This window comes from Musa acuminata, chromosome BXJ3-9 (assembly GCF_036884655.1).
Source record: "Musa acuminata AAA Group cultivar baxijiao chromosome BXJ3-9, Cavendish_Baxijiao_AAA, whole genome shotgun sequence".
In the NCBI taxonomy this organism is placed as follows: Eukaryota; Viridiplantae; Streptophyta; class Magnoliopsida; order Zingiberales; family Musaceae; genus Musa; species Musa acuminata.
The window spans coordinates 2,169,766-2,188,405 of NC_088357.1; the positions used below are offsets into that span (position 1 = coordinate 2,169,766).

General features: G+C 41.3%; 4 protein-coding genes and 1 pseudogene across 8 annotated transcripts; 1 reads left to right on the top strand and 4 right to left on the bottom strand.

The window, feature by feature from the left end:
• Window positions 1–17: 17 nt before the first annotated feature.
• Window positions 18–2,065, bottom strand: LOC135649508 (glycine-rich protein A3-like). Its single transcript, XM_065167965.1, has 2 exons — window positions 1,159–2,065; window positions 18–1,006 (listed from the first exon to the last, which is right to left on the bottom strand). The coding sequence occupies exons 1-2, from the start codon at window positions 1,487–1,489 to the stop codon at window positions 807–809; spliced, it is 531 nt and encodes a 176-aa protein (XP_065024037.1). The 5' UTR covers window positions 1,490–2,065; the 3' UTR covers window positions 18–806.
• Window positions 2,066–4,556: 2,491 nt separating this feature from the next.
• On the top strand, window positions 4,557–5,325 carry LOC135581228 (uncharacterized). Of its 2 annotated transcripts, none has more exons than XM_065167967.1 (2): window positions 4,557–4,673; window positions 4,787–5,325. In XM_065167967.1, the coding sequence occupies exon 2, from the start codon at window positions 4,834–4,836 to the stop codon at window positions 5,032–5,034; it is 201 nt and encodes a 66-aa protein (XP_065024039.1). In that variant the 5' UTR covers window positions 4,557–4,673; window positions 4,787–4,833; the 3' UTR covers window positions 5,035–5,325. The 2 variants fall into 2 exon arrangements, with proteins under 2 accessions (XP_065024039.1, XP_065024038.1); XM_065167966.1 differs by having other exon boundaries at window positions 4,567–4,705.
• A 763-nt stretch (window positions 5,326–6,088) lies between these two features.
• Window positions 6,089–10,321, bottom strand: LOC135581241 (glycine-rich protein A3-like). 4 transcript variants are annotated; one of them, XM_065167963.1, is made up of 4 exons: window positions 9,334–10,120; window positions 9,189–9,248; window positions 6,705–7,040; window positions 6,089–6,556 (listed from the first exon to the last, which is right to left on the bottom strand). In XM_065167963.1, exons 3-4 carry the CDS (start codon window positions 7,018–7,020, stop codon window positions 6,285–6,287), a joined length of 588 nt encoding a protein of 195 aa, XP_065024035.1. In that variant the 5' UTR covers window positions 7,021–7,040; window positions 9,189–9,248; window positions 9,334–10,120; the 3' UTR covers window positions 6,089–6,284. The 4 variants fall into 4 exon arrangements, with proteins under 4 accessions (XP_065024035.1, XP_065024033.1, XP_065024036.1 ...); XM_065167961.1 differs by lacking the exons at window positions 9,189–9,248; window positions 9,334–10,120 and adding an exon at window positions 10,170–10,321; XM_065167964.1 differs by lacking the exon at window positions 9,189–9,248 and having other exon boundaries at window positions 9,334–10,153.
• A 1,183-nt stretch (window positions 10,322–11,504) lies between these two features.
• LOC103996821 (ankyrin repeat-containing protein ITN1-like) lies at window positions 11,505–14,508 on the bottom strand (annotated as a pseudogene).
• A 173-nt stretch (window positions 14,509–14,681) lies between these two features.
• On the bottom strand, window positions 14,682–16,776 carry LOC135649451 (exocyst complex component EXO70H1-like). The gene has a single exon (XM_065167802.1). The coding sequence runs from the start codon at window positions 16,675–16,677 to the stop codon at window positions 14,749–14,751; it is 1,929 nt and encodes a 642-aa protein (XP_065023874.1). The 5' UTR covers window positions 16,678–16,776; the 3' UTR covers window positions 14,682–14,748.
• Between the last annotated feature and the right edge of the window lie 1,864 nt (window positions 16,777–18,640).

Consider the following 18,640-nt stretch of genomic DNA (forward strand, 5'->3'; position numbering starts at 1 on the left):
TTCTTTATTTGCCCTTTTCCTTATTGAAGCTTTTGAAACATATGTCGTGTGTGAAACCTTTGATGCAACTCTTTTTATTTTTAGTTTTCATTCTTGCATGGGTTCATGTAGATCTTTTATCGGGTGTCTCCTAAGAGTCCGATTTTGAAGACAATCAACATTGACAAATCATCTAAATAAATTTGATGATATTTCGAATTCTCAACTTTTAAGTAGATTTGATACACCACTATCCAATCAATATTTTAGGTATAAAGATATATTGGATTCAGTATGCCATCATCAGATCAAAAATATATTGGATGAGGATGTTTTAGACGTAAGGTTTGATATATCACCATTAGATCATTATTTAAAGTGTAAAGACGAAATTTTAAACCTCGATTGATAAGTGAATCTGATACATCATTGTAAGATCTTAGGCTCGGATCTCATATTTTCAAGTAATTTTTGTTTTAGCTAATATCTGAAACAAGTGAGTGGCTGAGAGCTTATTGTACAACTAACAAATATGTCCATGTTGGTCGAGCCAAATCAAAATTTAGCTCATAATTGAGCATGAATTTGCAAGGCGTAAGGAGGCAATAGAAGTATACTCTTCAACACTGAACGGCATCATTGGGCACGGATGCCACTGGCAGGTGCAAGAAAAATATCTATGAATAAAATGTACTAAGGTCGATAACACAGCCTGAACACAGTCATATCAAAAATGAGACCGATGCAGATAAGATAGAACTTAGAAACAAGAAAATAAAAACCGTATGGATTTATGGATAAGGCTGATGGAGTCGAGCAATTGTGGATCACTTCCACTTCTTGAACTTGCCACCAAATCTACCGTGTTTCCCACCGAACATCCCATGCTTGAACTTGCCATGGTGGCCAAAGTGGGGCATTCCATGTCCCGTCTGATGATGGCCGTGCGTCAATTGGTAAGCACCGTAAGCTGCTGCAGCAGCAGCAGCTCCCCCTGCCAGCAACGCTCCCATTTTAGATCCATGTCCTGTGTCCACAATTTATTATCGAGTTTAGGGAAAATGCATATTTTGGTCATCCAAGCAATTGGTCTTCTCGTAATGCACCACTAATCATTATAGCATGGTGTGTCTAAAGCAGTTTAAGCATATTGCCTGAAACTAAAGATGTGGTACTTACCATGATGCGACGGAGCCGATGGACCAGGGTAAGCGGTAGGTAGATATCCCGAAGGTGGATAACCATGAGGTGGATATCCCTGATGAGGATAGCCATGCGGAGGATATGTGCTGGACGTGGGAGGATATCCATGTGGTGCATATGCCCCAGGAGGTGGGTATGCGCCGGGTGCGGGAGGATATCCGTGTGGAGCGTATGCTCCAGGAGGTGGGTATGCCCCGGGTGGTGGAGGATATCCCCCATGGTTTCCATGTCCTCCAATAAGTCCATGCGCTAAGTTCGAAAACAATCCTTTATCAGATTCGTCATGCTTATCCTTTCCCCCTTCCATTCTCTTTGATGAAGATGGCTGAAAGAAAAATATGGCAATGGTTAATGGTGATTCCACATTATTGCTCTATCTACCTTGAGATGGATCACAAACAATACAGATACGTAGAGCAAAAGTAATCTGTAAAAAAGTTCTTAACAAGCTGATACATATCATATCTTCACATGATTCTGAACATTAATCCGACGCATACCCTAAATGCAAACCATAGAGGAAAACACCAGCAGCCATGAAGCAGTGTGTAACAGATCAAGATATACTCTAGACCCAAATTACTTGCAATAAGAGGCGAGTATGGGTACTAACATATCTCCAAAATATGGAGTTCTGATGCTACCACAGGGAGGACATTGTTTCACGACTACTCTATTTCATTTGATAGAAAATGTTTGACAAAATCTTCGATTTAAAAGGCATAGATGATTAACCATACAAGAAGGTAAAAAGAACTATCTTGATCAACATCCTTGAGTGCCAGCAGTATGAAAACATGTACATTTAGCTCTAGCAAACCTTCTTCTATCCAGATGTTTTTAGAGCCTGTTATGGAATAGAAATAATAGTTCGATGATGGCAAACTATTTACTCCATCCCACATGCAATCTTAAACCTTTCAGAAGGTCATATGCTGCCTCCGCTAGTCATAAAATTTCTTTCTACATCTAAGCAAATTCTTTTTTGTGTGTGGATCAAATAGAACGATGTCTATCATGTAAAATAGCATGCTGTAAGATCTGAGAAATGGACCACAATCCTCTTCCAGATCTCTTTTATCAAACAGATAATGCAGTCAAGAAAAAAAAAGTCAAACAGACACATGAGCCAATGGAAAATCCTATATTGAACTGATTGCTTATAACGTAGCCTAAGAAAACTCCTTTTGCCAGTTTGATAATCCAAGAAGGCAAATGACAATATGATGCATAAGAACACAATTTAAGTTCTTGAACCCTATTGCCCCAACCAATCATTTCCAATGAAAATACAGAAAATTAAAGAAAAGAAGAACCTGAAATCAAGTGGTGTCGAAAAGATACCCCAAGTTGAGACAGGGACTAAGATCTTTTGAGAAAAGAAGATCTTGGGATTTGGAAAATCAAAAGAGATCGTGGTGCTTTTTATAAAGAATTCTCAGGTAAGTTAAAATTTCAGGTCTTCAATGACCCGACTAAAATGGCATGTCGAAAATCAGACGAAGGAAAGGGAAAGAAAGGAAAAAGAAGAAAAAACGAAAAAAGAGTTAGGAAAGTAAATGAAAAATGTTAATATTTTTGGTTACTCAATCCTAAGCTTTCTTTGACAAATCAAGCCAAAATCGTTCCCAAACAGAGAAGCAATTTGCTATAAGTGAAAAAAGTGAAAGGAATGAAAAAAAAAAGGGAAAAAAGGTGATGAAATAAACCCTTACATGTTGAACCAAGCAGAAAAGATGGCTTTGAAAACCTCAAGAAAAATCCAATATCTTGCTCTTCGACAGGATAAATGTGCGAGAGTAATGGCAAATAGAAGAAATAGAAAAGAGAGGTGCAATATGTGTAGTGACAACCATCGTCATCGCATCGCATCTGCCTGTGGTATTATAGCCTCTGCTGTGTTGATTTCCAGTCGAGCTATTCTCTTTCCAATGCCACTGGTCTTTTGTAGTGGCGTCACAGTGCTATGACAATTCATGGTCATGCACCGTGTCTCAGGATGTAACACTAAGGTAAGAGGAAGCTAAATGTTAGGAGGACTACTGCTTATTTGGTATAATAAGAGGAACCTCACACCTGAAACAATAATTCATCTATTCAATCATTCTTGTTCTGTAGGAAATTAGGAACTCCCACCTTATACTACATCGTGATCCATATTTTGTACAAACTTAAGCTTTAACAACTTCAATAATTTATAAATAAGAAAGATATGAAAGACTAAAATACAAGAAACATTAAATCACAGTTCACCTGTGTCTACAGAGCCATCATACATGTGAATCATTTAATGACCTAATTTATTAGGATTTCAAATATTGCTAGATTCTTAATTGCTCAACTTTTTAACTCGTTACTGCAAAGATGGAATGAACTTAAAATCAGAACTTACTTTTATTTGTATGTCTTTGAAAATGATTCAAATGATAATACATCAACTCTTGATGGCAAAATGTGAAAGTACAATATGTGTGCTGGAAATATACTTCTGAAAAATGAAGATCTTCAATAAGATCAATGAAGCCTGGAAGAGATCCAGGCTACATTTACAAAAACTGAAAATTTTCAAAATTAAAAATTTTAGTACAGTATAGGAAAAGCGCCAACATTCATCTCATATCGGTTTTAATGTATTCAGAATTATAATTGTGCTCCACCATTTCTATATTCGATGCATGCCATTGATGTGTTAATATATGTCTTGTCCTCTGGGTCTAGGTGACCACTTGCAAAAATATTTATGTTTTTTTATTAGTAGGTGAGAGAATTCCATAATGAAGCCAGTTTTAACTTCTGAAGCTGGTCAAGTGTTGGGGAATTTTCAGAGATGAACATTTGCTCTCGACATCTTATTGTAGTTCTTTTACTTTGTGTAATTGCTATCTTGATGAAAGAAATTTGCTATTTAGAAGGTAAAAAATATTGATCTTCTGAGAAAGGACTGAATTGTGTTACTGGGTTTTTGGTCACTACCATTGCAAGGTTTAGACCGAGACTATGTTTCTTAAAGATATTAATGAAGAAGAGGAAACTAGAAGAAAAAGAGGGTGTGGAGGAAGGATGACCTCCCTGATAAAACAATGGTGGGAGCTCAATGTAGCAGCCCAACTTTAAGGTTCATCCAAGTTTTAGAAAACTTTGTTTTGGTAATCTGTAGATGCATAGGTCTGTCATATTTGGGGACCAATTGACTTATTTTGATGTTGTTTAGCAACTTTGTTTTTATTATCATAGAGAAGTTATTAGGGAGAAATTCCTGTGTCAGATAGTCAAAATCTGCATGATTGCAAGCTGACGCTATCTTACATCCTGCACTGAAACTTAACTTGTTTCTGATAAATGCCTTTCTTTAATAAATTTCACAATTGTCTTAGGTACATTTTACTTGTCGTGTGTGTAAGCACGTGCACCGAAAGGAGCGAAATTCACAGCACCTGATGTGAGATGGTCAATCATTAGGCATTGCTGCCACCACCATCGTCGGTTGTCCGGTTTATGCTGCTTCTCAAGCTTATACTTTCATGTATTAAGGCATTTCTTTCTCCTTGCATCAAAGTTACGTATTTTTGAATTTGAATGACTCTTTCTTCTTTATCCTTTGTAGGGATATTAGCATTCATTTTGAATTTGGGTAACAGAGAGCAGTCTACGATGGGGATGATAAGAAGCAGTTTCTCTTTTTTGCTGGAAACTGGCTGTGGTATTTACATAGCCCAGAACTACAACGTCCCAAACATAAAGAAGCTCATAACTCCTTGGATGTTTGTAGCAAATCACATAGAAGAAACCTACAGGAAGCCTAACAAGGATGTCATCAGAAGGTATCAAGAAACCATAGCGGATGATACTTGAAGGTCACTACCATGCCTTTTTTTCAACCTCCTCATGCTTAGCCACAGTTACAGTGCTTCAATTGCCTTGCTTTCCCTTGTTGAAGCTTCTGAAACTTCCATGCGGGCCACTGCTGCGTGTGGAAAACCTTGATGCAACTCTTTTTTAAACTTTCATACTTACATAGGACTATGTAAATACTCTCTCTGTCCTTCCAATTTTATTGGGTGTCTTCAGAGTGGCATCAGTTTTGTAGACAACTAACATTGATATATAATCTAAACATTTGCCGGTGGAGGTTTCGAATTTTTATTTTTATTTTTTAACTTTCATACTTATGGAGGGTTATATAAATTTTCTCTGAATTGTTCTAATTTTGTCACGTGACTTTTGAGTTTTTATTTTTGAACTTTAATACTTATGAAGGATTATATAAATCTTCTCTGAATTGTTCTAATTTTATCATGTGTTGGATATCAATTTTGAAGATAATCAATATTAATAAATCATCTATATATGTCAGATTAGAATGTGAATCTTGAACCTTAACTAAATATATCAGAATCTTTGATAAACAAATATTATTTTAGATATAAAAATATATCGAACTAAGTTTCCAACTCCCAACCATTTATATATAAAAATGTAAATATCTGAAAGTTCAAACATTCAACTTACTTTTTGTAAATGAATTTGATATCTTCACCAAGTCAATATCTTAGGTGTAACAATGTAAAAACATATTTTAGGTGTAAACCCTTAACCTTCTAAGATGACAACCTATTTACCGTAATAAGAGCTAACTTTTTTTAACTTATTTATCGTAAGATCTAAAATCGAATCTCATCTTTGTCAAAAATAATTTTTTTTAAAAAAAATAGCCTTATGAGGAAAATAAAAATGTTGAGTAGTTTTTTAATGTAAATTTCGTGTTAGATAATATCTGAAAAAGGGAGTGCCATACAGCTTTTCATACAACAAACATATAGGTCTATGGTGGTCGAGCCAAAATCAACCGTGCATGTATTTGCCAAGCGTAAAAGGAAGCAATAGGAAGTATACTCTTCGAACACTATGAACAGCATCATCGGGCACCAATAATAAATACCAGGAGGTACAAGACAAATGTCAAAGATTAAAATGTCCTAAGGCCGATAACACATCCCCAACACAGTCATATCACAAACGAGAGTGACGCATATAAGACAGAATTTAGAGCAAGAAAATAAAAACAATAGCGAGATATTGATACGGATTCAGGCAATCACGGATCACTTCCACTTCTTGAACTTGCCACCAAACATGCCGTGTTTCCCACCAAACATGCCGTGCTTGCCAAATTTTCCATGCTTGAACTTGCCATGGTGCTTGAACTTGCCATGGTGGCCAAAGCCATGGTGCTTGAACTTGCCATGGTGGCCCAAGCCATGGTGCATTCCATGTCCCATCTGATGATGGCCGTGAGACAATTGGTGAACCCCGTAAGCTGCCGCAGCAGCTGCAGCTCCCCCCGCCAGCATCGCTCCCATGTTAGATCCATGTCCTGTGTCCACAATTTATCATCAAGTTTAGGGAACACACACACTTTGGCCATCCATGTGATGGAATGAGTTCTCAGCAATAGTGATTTTAACATGGTCTGTCTAAAGAAGCTGAAGTATATCTCCTGAAACTAAAGTTGGGCAACTTACCATGATGTGATGGAGCCGATGGACCAGGATAAGCGGCAGGTGGATATCCCGAAGGTGGGTATCCGCCTGATGGAGGATATCCAGGATACCCTGATGGTGGATAGCCTTGAGGGGGATATCCCTGAGAAGGATGTCCATGCGGAGGATATGCACCTGGTGCGGGAGGATATCCTTGTGGAGGGTATGCCCCGGGTGGTGGGTACGCCCCGGGGTATGGAGGATACCCCCCATGCTGTCCATGTCCAGCAAGCCCATGAGCTAAGTTTGAAAACAATCCTTTATCAGATTCGTCATGCTTATCCTTTCCCCCTCCCATTTTCTCTTCAATGAAGAAGGCTGAAAGAGAAATGTGACAATGGTTAATGCTGATTTCTTGAGATGGATCACAAACAATAGATATGTACAGCAAAATTAATCTCTAAAACATTTCTTAACAAGCTGATAGAGATCATATCTTCATACAATTCCAAACATTAATCCAAAGAATGCCCTAGATGCAAACTATATAGGAAAACACCAGCAGCCATGAAGCAGCGTGTAATGGATCAAGATATACTCTAGACCCAAATTACTCGGAAGAAGAGGCGTGTATGGGTACTTAATGATGAAATGTTAATACAAACAGATAATGCCATGTGTCCAAAATATAAAGAGTTCTGATGCTACCAATTTGAGAGAAGACACTACCAACTCCACAAGGATTAGCTAAATAGCAAAAACATACCTAAAGAGGTAGCACAATTGCTAATAGCATATCCTTTAAAATAAAAAATAAAAAAAGCTTAATTTACAATAGCTAACATATTTTATTTGTTAGAATAAGTCTGAAGTTTCGCAACTACTATACTTCATTTGATAGAACAAGTTTGACACAATCTTTGACTTCAAAGACAGATGATTAACCATACAAGAAGGAAAAAAGAACCATCTTGATCAACATCCTTGAGTGCCAGCAGTATGAAAACATGTACATTTGGCTCTAGCAAACCTTCTTCTATCCAGATGAGAACCTGATATTGAACCAAAATAATAGTTTGATGATGGCAAATCATTTACTCCATCCCATATACAATCCTAAACCTGTCAAAAGGTCATATGCTTCCACCTCTAGTCATAAAATTTCTTTCTTCTACATCTAAGCAAATTCTTTTTTGTGTGTGGATCAAATAGAATGATGTCTGTCATGTAAAGTAGCATGCTGTAAGATCTGAGAAATGAACCACAATCCTCTTCCAGATCTCTTTTATCAAACAGATAATGCAGTCAAGAAAAAAAAATCAAACAGACACATGAGGTGATGGAAAATCCTACACTGAAATGATTGCTTATAACCTAGCCTAAGAAACTCCTTTTGCCAGTTTGATGATCCAACAAGGCAAATGACAATATGATGCATAAGAACACAATTTAAGTTCTTGAACCCTATTGCCACAACCAATCATTTCCAATGAAACTACAGAAAATTAAAAGAAAAGAACCTGAAATCAAGTGATGTCGAAAAGATACCCCAAGATGAGACATGGACTATGTCACGACCCAAGTCTGATGAGTTAACTGGCCAATAACTCCATTTTGGTCCTTCAACCACGAACCAAAATGCTTAAGCGGAAGTTAATGTAGTACACTCATCAGACCCTTATAAGCCAATCTTAATCTTGCCTACTTTCGATGTGGGACTAATCAGGAGTGTTACAATCACCCCCACTCAAAGCCGACCTAGCATTTGGTACTACATTGGGCAGTCCTCATCTATGGGTAGTCCAATGGTCATGATATTTGGTATCAGAGCCGACCTAGCATTTGGGCATGATGAGGGGGGCTCGAGTAGAAAAGGGCTACCCGTAGACGGAGTCAGAGGACTCGTCACGACGTGGAGCCACCACTGGGCTACGCCTCACATGCACTATGCTAGGGCCTGATCTGGGTTATATTGGGCCTTCACGAGGACATCAAGCCTTTGAGTGGGGATGATTGTAACACCCCTGATTAGTCCCACATCGAAAGTGGGCAAGATTAATATTGGCTTATATAGGTCTGATGAGTGTACTACTATCAACTTCAGCTTAAGCATTTTGATCAGTGGTTTAAATCAAACAAAGTTGATAGGCCAGTTAGCCTATCAGGCCCCGGTCATGACAGACTAAGATCTTTTGAGAAAAGAAGATCTTGGGGGTTTAGAAAATCAAAATAGACCTTGGTGCTTTTTATAGAGAATTCTTAGGTAAGTTAAAATTTCAAGTCTTCAATGACCTGATTAAAATGGCATGTTGAAAATGAAATGAAGGGAAAAAAAGAAAAAAAGAAAAAACGAAAAAAGAATTAGGAAAGTAAATGAAAATTGTTAATATTTTTGGTTACTCAATCCTAAGCTTTCTTTGACAAATCAAGCCAAAATTGTTCCCAAACACAAGCGATTTGCTACAAGTGAAAAAAGTGAAAGGAACAAAAAAAAAAAGGAAAAAGGGTGATGAAATAAACCCTTACATGTTGAACCAAGCAGAAAAGATGGCTTTGAAAACCTCACGAAAGATCCAATATCTTGCTCTTCGACAGGATAAACGGCAAATTCTAATCAACGGCAACGAGAGAGGCAAAAAGAATGAACAGAAAAGAGAGAGGCAAATTCTACCAGATGACGAGCCCTCTCGCTGTGATGTATGTCGTAGTGATACTTCTAATCAAATATATAGACATATCGGAGAGATATCGATTCCACTAGATAAACAACACGGAGATAACGCTCGCGTGCTTTGCTTTGAGCACACGCAATGGACGCGTTCTGCGGGTGGTGCTATGCGAAATCGAGTTTGGTCACGCAAAGTGGGACACGTGTTCGTACCAAACTTGTTAGGTGGGGACTCTTTACTTGCGACTCATTCATCTTTGAACGATAAAGAGGCGCAAAGATCGGATCTTTTTGGTGAGAATCGATCGACATCGCGATCTTGGGGGGATTAAGCCTTTGCAATTTTGCGGTCGAAGAAGAAGACATAACCGAGGGGAACTAGTAGTGGAAGGCCAGTCCAGAGGAAAGGATAGGAATCGAACAAGGCGTTGACTTTCGAAGGGGGAAAGGGTCGCCCCAAGAGGAATATGTTGGGGCTAGCACAATCCCTAAATCTATAATATAAACAAACGCCTTCCATCTCAACAAAATCAAACAAATCGAAGAGGCAGATCATCTAGGATTCATAACCCCGCAATCTTGAACCCTACTTTTCGATTAATTAAGCAATTCCAAATCCGATCCAAGAATATCCATCACCCTACGGTTCTGCACGACCTCTCCGCTACTAAAACATGCCAAGATCAAGATCAAAGGGAGGAAATCAACAGAACAGGGTAAATAAAGAAGCCCTAGCACACGATGCAGAAACCAAACAAACGAGGAAGGAACATCGTCCACCGGAAATGGTTCCATACGATCTTAACAACGACGACATCAAACAGAGGGAGAGGCATTACCAAACCAAATGGATGCGCTATCCCCTTCGCCTCTCCAAGGAGCGTCCGCAACAAAATATCTCGATCGATCGATACATCCATCAATCTCGTATATAAGTTAGGAGAGGGGGAGAGAGAAATCGGAAGCTGACGCGGAGGGATACGGACGCGTCAACGACTATCCTTTGGGGACGCGCACTCGACGCGTCGTGCTCTCATCGGTGACACGCAAGGAACACAAGACACGTACTTACTCGGCTCGCCTGTGCGCATTCTCTCTGCTGTGATTGGAGGGAGCAGCAGCAACAGAGTCTTCGAACCACAAAGAGCAGGTGAGGTAGGAGAACGGGTAACCAATCAGCCAGTTTAGGTGGGACGCCTTTCACCTATAGGGTCCCACGTCGCCGCGTTCCGCGTGGTCTGTCTTCACCTCGAAGGAATCGCCGGGACGGGAGCTGGCGACGATCATTGTCCACGTCATGTGTCTGGTTTGCGGGTCCCAAAGCATCTCCAATGACAAGGTAGATGGCGGAGACGGGTAAACGTTTGTTGGGCCCGGAAAATAATGTCTCCCATATGCCCACGGTTCCCGTTACTAAATTTTGTGAACCAGGGCTGACAAACCGTAGTAACGGCTAACTAAACCGTACATTATCAGTTTCGATTTGATTTTAAATTACTAAATCATCATATTAAATTATTTAGTATAATAATTATAGATTATTTATATAATTAATTATTTTTAATATTTTGATCTTTATATTTTTAAAAATTATATTGACAACTTTATCATTACGAAAGTGAAACATCCGAATTCATTTATCTTAACGTTGTCAGTTTTACTAACATAAACATAAAAATAAAATATTATAATTGATGATAAGTGCACTGACGAGAGTTGAGGGCTGTTTTGTATCGACATCGATGTCGATGTAGTTATGAAAAAGAGTCGCTCGATAACTTTATCGATGTCAACACAGATATAGAATGACTCTAATTTCTTGCTGTCACTCTTCTCATCCATAATAGTCAAATCCCTAACGACGTTATCGTTCATCATCATCCACTGAAACGTTAAAATTATTTATTTACTTTTTATTTTTATATTTTTAACGATAAAAATGACAATCGTTTAAATAATAGATCGAGAATTGATATATTAAAAATGATGTTTTATTTTCATAACGAGATACCAATATAATTTTTTAAAGAGCGAGAATTAATATATTAAATATAGCTAAAATAATATGTAATTAACATCCAATGATTAGAATATTTTCATAAGAAAATATTCTACAATGTGATTCTTGATATAAAATGAATTAAAAAATATTTTCCATTGCTATTGCAAGGACGTCGAAGAATCTTAGTCGACGTGTAAACTCCGAATGAAATCTAATCGCCACCTTCAAGACCAAGTTGTATCGGAAACGAATATAAATCAAGATTTTTCTCCTATACAATGAATTCCCATCCATCTTTAAATTGCGTCGATTGGATTGAATTCAGAATCCGAGAAGTCGGAGGTGTGATACCATGAAGCAGAACCGCTTCTCCTCGACGACTTGTCCCTCTTCCTGCTCTTACGAATGCGCTTCGATTTCACCACAAAGTAAGTCATGGAGCCGAGGACGCCGGCCATTATCACTCCTCCGATCAACGTAACCAGTGCCGCTGCCCACTGCAAACGATGGCCCAACACAATGTAGGTGGAGGTCAGAAACGCGACTGTGGTGCACACCGACGCCAACCACATCAACTTGTTGATCACCTCCACCACCCTCCGCTCCGACTTCGTCTCTCTCCTCACGAGAGTGATCTGAACCACCACCGCCGCCAGCGATGTAAACAGAGCTATCGCATCGAAGATGAAGAAGATTCTGAAAGAAGCGGCATGAACAGCCACGGCAACGCCGTCGTCTTCGCTTCCACCTGGAACAGTGAATACAGCTGCAAACGCCACAGTCGCAAAGAGCACAGCGACCACAGTCACAGAGTTTGTGGCATTATTGATGCCCTCCCTGTGGAGTTTCCTTAGCTCCTTTTCGATGACATAGACATTCTTGTTTGTCTTTCTGGTCTGCTCAAGCTGTGTGGACGTCTTTCTTAATCTCTGTCACAGTTTTCCGAAGCTCATCTCGAGGCTGGTTTAATTCCTTTGACCTCAGTGCTCCATGGCGACACAAACACTCTTTGATGTATGTGGACTCCTCGGAGAGAGGTAACTCTTCTGCAATATCATATGAATACCTGAAATTACTAGAAAAATTAGGTAAAAAATAGTAAAGTTCATGAACAATTAGATATCAAGGAGTTTCTAAAGGGTGGGGTTAGGTGAGATGATTTAGTTCACACTGCTGGTGTGGGGTTCCTTAGACGTATCAGAATTTGCTGTATCATCTCTGCACACTATTGGTGTTAGTTCAATGATCTATGATACATTACCAATACAAACTAAACTAACATAAGAGTGAATTTTCCTACAAAAAAGGAAAATGATAGTCATCAGAGTCAACCCTCTATATCTTGGCAAAGCATTATAAGTTGTATCATATGACAAGCAAACCCAAGCACAACAGAGATGAGATGAGCATCCAAACACTTACCAATCACATAAGAGCTCATTCATATAGATTCGAGTAAGAAATAATTGGATGCAGGAATCAAGATAAACTGCATAATTGACCAAGCCTCTGCAAAATATACCTCTGCTCGCTTTTTTCTCGTAGCTACATGTAAGGCTGTGTTCCCATATCTGTCAGGCAACATAACTATGGCCCGATCAGCATCCACAAGTGCTACGTTAAAATCATGGCTTGTTCCTTTTGCAGCCATTTGCAATGCAGTCTGGCCTTTTATGTCGGTCCTTGAGCGAGTTGTGGATCTTTCTCCAGTAATGCTTTCGATGGCTCTACATGGCCTGATCTGGCGGCAAAGTGCAAAGCATTCTTCCCATTGCGTTTGGCCACCTAAACCATGCTGAAATTTTGAGCAAGCAGCAGCTTGATCACTTGGGTGTGGCCTCTTGCTGCTGCAGATATAAGAGGTGTTACATTTGAGGGGCCAAATGTCTTGCCGAGTGTTGGGTCATGGCTGAGAAGTAACCGGACAATGTCTGTATAAAACAGGATAGTAAAGTTTTAGCATGCCATTGAACAAAAATAGTTTCAAGCGAAAGCTGGAAGCTCACTGATTCACTAATATTTCAATGTGATCTTCTTGCTTACAGAAATCTATCCATCATTTGACTTCATTCCTTGTGCATTTATGGACACATGATTTCACTAACAGAAACAAATAGCATATAGCATAAAGCAAGCAAGCAATGTCCAAGCTTTAAAATTTATCTCTGTGGCGACTACTGTACCAAAGTTCGAGTGGTTTTGTGATTTATGGGATAATTGCAAAGCAAAAAGGATCATGTTTGAAGTTGCAGAAACATTGCAATCGCTTGTTCCCTTGTCAGGAAGTGAAAGGGCACATAAAGTCGAAGATTTGAGAAGTGACATGAGCAAATGATATCAGAATACAGTGTCCTAGCTTCGATAATGAAGCCCTGGGTTGAGCTCTAAGGTAATATAAAGGAGGAAGACAAGTAGACTGTGTGGGCGATAGATATAAGCTTTCACCTTGATGTCCTCCTTTCACCGCTACATGAAAAGCATCGAACCCCGATCTGTTCTTCCTCGATATGCTTGCCTTATTCGAGTACTTGAGCAGCTCTGCCACCACACCAAGTTGCCCCTTCTCCGCCGCTGTCATCAACGCCGTCTCCCGGAAATCGTTGGTCTCGTTGACCACCGCCGACATCACCTCCGCCCCTTCCTCGGTCTCTGTCATCTGGGCACCGACGTCGCGGAGGATTCGCATCACCGCCGCCAGATCCCCTCGTCGCGCCGCGAGATGGAGCTCGGTATCGTTGTGCCTGCCCGACACCTGCTTCACGTACTTCGTTCTCTTCTCGTCCACCGAGCTCGACAAAACCAGAGCTGGTGTCGCGCCGGCCGTCGAAGGCTCCCCCGGCGACGCCGGTCCCATTTCCAGGTCCCTCTCGGCTGCAACATGGAAAAGGAGCACGCAAAAAGGTTGCAGAAACCATCAGCTGTCCTCCCATGTTTCTCTATGAGGGTTCGTACTCCATTATCTGTAATGATCGTTGGCTGATTTGACTTGTTGAATATTAATCATTTGCTGAAATCATCGTCGTCTTCGTCATCTTTTATCATGTTCTCCTCTCCGCCCACCTTTACAACTGTGAGTTGGATAAAGGTTTGCTATAAAGATTTTATTTTATGACGTAATATGTTTATATAGTCTTCAAAAATATATTATATTAATTATATGTAATATGAATCTTTTTTTTTTGTAAGAAATCCTTTCAAGAATTAATAGTAAATTTTGATTTATCCTTTTGTGTTTTTTTCTTTTGATGTAATGAATTTTTCTTTTTATATAATGAATCTTTAACAAGTTTAATATTGATGTAATGAATTTTTGCTTTTGATGTAAGAAATTTTGATATATCTTAACAAGTTTAATTTTAATAATAATAAATTTAATATGATCTTTTTTTTTTACATGATGAAAAAGAATCAATCTTCTATTGCGACCGGTTCGAGTCTTTAGACGAACCGGACACTCTGTTTCTGGAAGAACCGGACCCGGTCGAGCCGCTGAAGATCCCGTTCAAATGGTTGCTGACGTCCTCTGGCGAGAATCGCACCACCGCCGTGGACCCGGCGCCGGAGTCCCTCAGCATCGGACGGCACCTCTCGTAGAACACTCGGTACGCCGGAACCACCATCTCCGCCACCGCTTCCCTCACCTCTTCTCTCAACCCACCGTCTGAGACCACCACCCACCCTGCTTGCCCCCGGCACTCCGCCTCCAGCGTCGCGTTGAAACCACGCATCCGCTCCTCCGCCTCCATGCCGGACACGTCCGCCGGAATCACCGCCGCTACCTTCGCCCACGCTAGCTGCACGTAGCTCGCCGCATAGTGCCTCGCCTTTGCCCCGTGCCGCGCCACCCACTCGTCCCCGAGGTGGGGGCCCAGCCCGCTCTCCTTCACCTTCCGCAGTATGTACTGGATGTTGTTCGCCAGGAAGAGGTAGGAGAGGGCCGCCTCCCGATAGAGCTCTGCCTTGCCGTCGAGCTTGCAGATGAGCACCAGGACGAGCCACGCGATTCGGTCCGAAATCGACCGGGCTGCGGCAGAAGAGGAGGAGCTCCAAGGACTTCCCTCGAAGGAGATGGTGGTAGAGGCTGAGGAGGGGGAGGAGTGAGAGGAGGTGGGTGACGTCGCCACAGCTGCCGCTTCGAAGAAGGAATCCAGCAAGGGGCTCGGGGTCTGCAAGGGGAAGTCCGCGAAGATGTCGTCGAGGGCGAGCTCGTAGTCGGCGAGGAAGACGAGGTAGTTCATCACGTAACGGGTGAGTGGGTGGACGTCGCCGCCGGGAACTGGTGACCTGGAGGCGTCCCTCTCGATAGCCGCCTCGAAGTCGGCCAGGGTCGACCGTGCCACCTCCGCTAGCCTGAGGAGGGAGACGACCGCCTGCGATCGGACGGCGGCGGTGGACTCGAAGATGAACAGCGACTCGATATCCGGCCAGAGCTCCACCAGGGTGTCGTAGAGATCCAGTATACGGAACAGCTTCTCCGGCGATCTCTTCGATCTCGCTGCCGACTCCGGAAAGGCGAGGAGTGCGGCTGCTGCGTCGCGAGCGACGTCGGCGAAGCAGGACTCGCGGACGGCGTCTGAGTCGGCGAAGATGCGGTCGCAGAGGAGGCGCTCGCGGGAAAAGAGGATTCTGAAGGCGATCGGGGCGGCGGCGAGCCAAGCTCGGATCCGGGACTCGAGTGCCGACCCGTCGAGCTTCTGGACCTGCGACTGCGTCAGCCGCTCGAAGCCCAACCGACGGATGGACTTGTCGATGAAGGATTTGCTCACCGTCTTGTAGACCCGAACGCACTCCTTTGTGTAGCCGGCGGAGATCATAGCCTCGGCGACCGCTCGAAGATCACGCATAACGACGTCCAAGGCGCTTTCCATCTCGGTGATGGACTCGGCGGCGTCCTCGATGGTGGAGGCGTCGGAGGAGGACGAGCAGTGGGAGTCGAGGAGGTGGCAATGGTCGGAGAGGAGGAGGTGGAGCTCACGCTCGAGGCGGCGCATGGCGGCGGAGAGGAGCGATTGGGCGCGGAAGAGCACCGCGGAGCGGGTGGCCGGGGAGGCTGCAGAGTTGGCCGAAGGGGAGGTGAAGAAGAGCATGGAGCGGTGGAGGTCCGAGGCGACGCGGAGGAATCGGTCGGCCTCGGCGCGTCCATTGCCAGAGAAGAGGGGGGCTTCCACTTCTGGACCCCACTTGCTGATGACCTCCTCCGCAGCCGCGATGCTGTCCTCCATCATCCTGTCCGAGAACGTCTGTCGGGAAGGCGAGAGCTCCACAGGACGACGATGATTACGATGGAGATGGTGAAGCTGAGGACCGTCCTGCGGCGAGGGAGACGATGAGAGAAGGCTCCGCATTCCCTTGCCTCTCCAGTGACCAAGAGCCTCTGCCAGTGTTGCCGTGAGTTGTGCAGGGGGGAGAGGAGATCACGAGGCGAAGTTGGGTCCCCAGAGAGGGAATCAGACAGCTATTTATAGAGTAGAGGGGGAGGAGAGGAGGGAGGAACGAGCAGAGTCCGAGTCAGAGGAAGGAGGTGGGAAAGCTGGCTGCGTTGTTGTGTTGGCAATGCATGATAGGAACATAGTCGTCGGTTTGACCATATGGATCGCTTGTTTATTGGTTTAACCATGACATCAATAAATCGGATCTTACATTGGATATAAAATGTTAAAATATCGTATCAATATATTTATTACATATATAAATAACAAAAACAAGGGAGGAAATTCCAATGGAAGGTCCTACCTTTAAATATTTCCAGTAGATTATCCCTCGTTACATTTAAAAATTATTTTACTTTTATCTTTATCGTACTCATACACCCTAGGTCAATAGCTCTCGTGCACCATGACCCTTGCACACGAAAAAAGAGGGCACAAAGGCAATGATGAGTTTAATGGGGGTTAGCGAGGTTTGAGAAGGCAACGACATCTCTCATGTCATCTTCTTCCTCGTGCAAGAGCTACGAACGAGGAGCATAAGGATAGGGTCAGCAAGGCTTCCTTTTTTCTTTTTTCCTTGGAGGATGGTTGAGTACGATCGATCCGACGAGGTCAATAAAGTTCATGGAAGTGATGATGCCCCTTGTTTCCTCGTTCGAGAATTTAAAACGATGGTTCCGACGAGACAAAGAGGATAAGAGGCAACATAAGTCCTCGGAGACAGTAGTAGTGGACAAGCATAGTGCAAGACGATATTATAGGACAGAGATAATAGTAAGTCCGACTAGAGTGAGGGGTAAAGTGATTATTTATGAAAAGATCATCAAAATTTTCAAAGTAACGATGCTCTATGAAAAATGTTTAAAGGTAATAATTTTATTTTAATAATTCATCCTAAAAAAATATATATATTTTTAAAAATTATAATAAAAATATAGTCATGAAATGCATCTGTTTTATACAACAAAATTGATAATTTTTTATGACTAAAATGTTATAATGTGATAAAAAATTATAATAAGATTATAAAAAAAATAACGAAGAAATTAAACAAAAAAGGTTGGATATCTGAAAGGAATGTAATCAGACGGCTAATCTGACTGTTGTGAGAGAAAGAATTACTCAATTCTATGAAAAGAAATTATTGTGTCCATCTTCGGTAATGACTTGCAAAGGTCATATTGTGGACCAATAAAGGTTTAATTTACCTTTACTTATTTGAAATAAAAAAGAAAAAGAAGGGAGTTAATAAAAGAGTAAAAGAGGTCATGAAAAAATGGATCTAATAACATATACTTTGAGAAAACACTGTTTTCATATATATATATATATATATATATATATATATATATATATATATATATCACCTTGAGAAAGAAAAAAAAACAAATATATTTAAAACAAAGGATATTATGATTAATATCGGTAATTTTCTGGTCGGATCAATCGGTTCGGTTGTTTTTAATCATTTATATATTTTTCAATCTTAAAACACTTGATCTATGATGCAATGAGTGACCATATGAGGTGACGGTGACGGTGACAGTCTCGGATTTGGATTGGGTATGTCACGACAGCCTCGGAAGCAGCTTTCTATAGGTCCGTGCAAACTCACGCTAGCTCGGGACTCAGTCAAGTGGAATTAGTCAAACACTCGATCAACCTGCCGAGCAAAAAACGTTGACCGTATATTTGACCATTTTGGTAACGGTTTGGATTCGATTTGGGTGATACATTGTTAATATATTAATTGAGAAAATATTCTTCTCCAAGCACAACTAAAAACATCGTTATCAAGGCGAGTTTAATATTCTTCCTCGTTAATCGACTATAAGAAGCATTATAATTAGGGTTAATTATTATTTATTAAAATTATTTT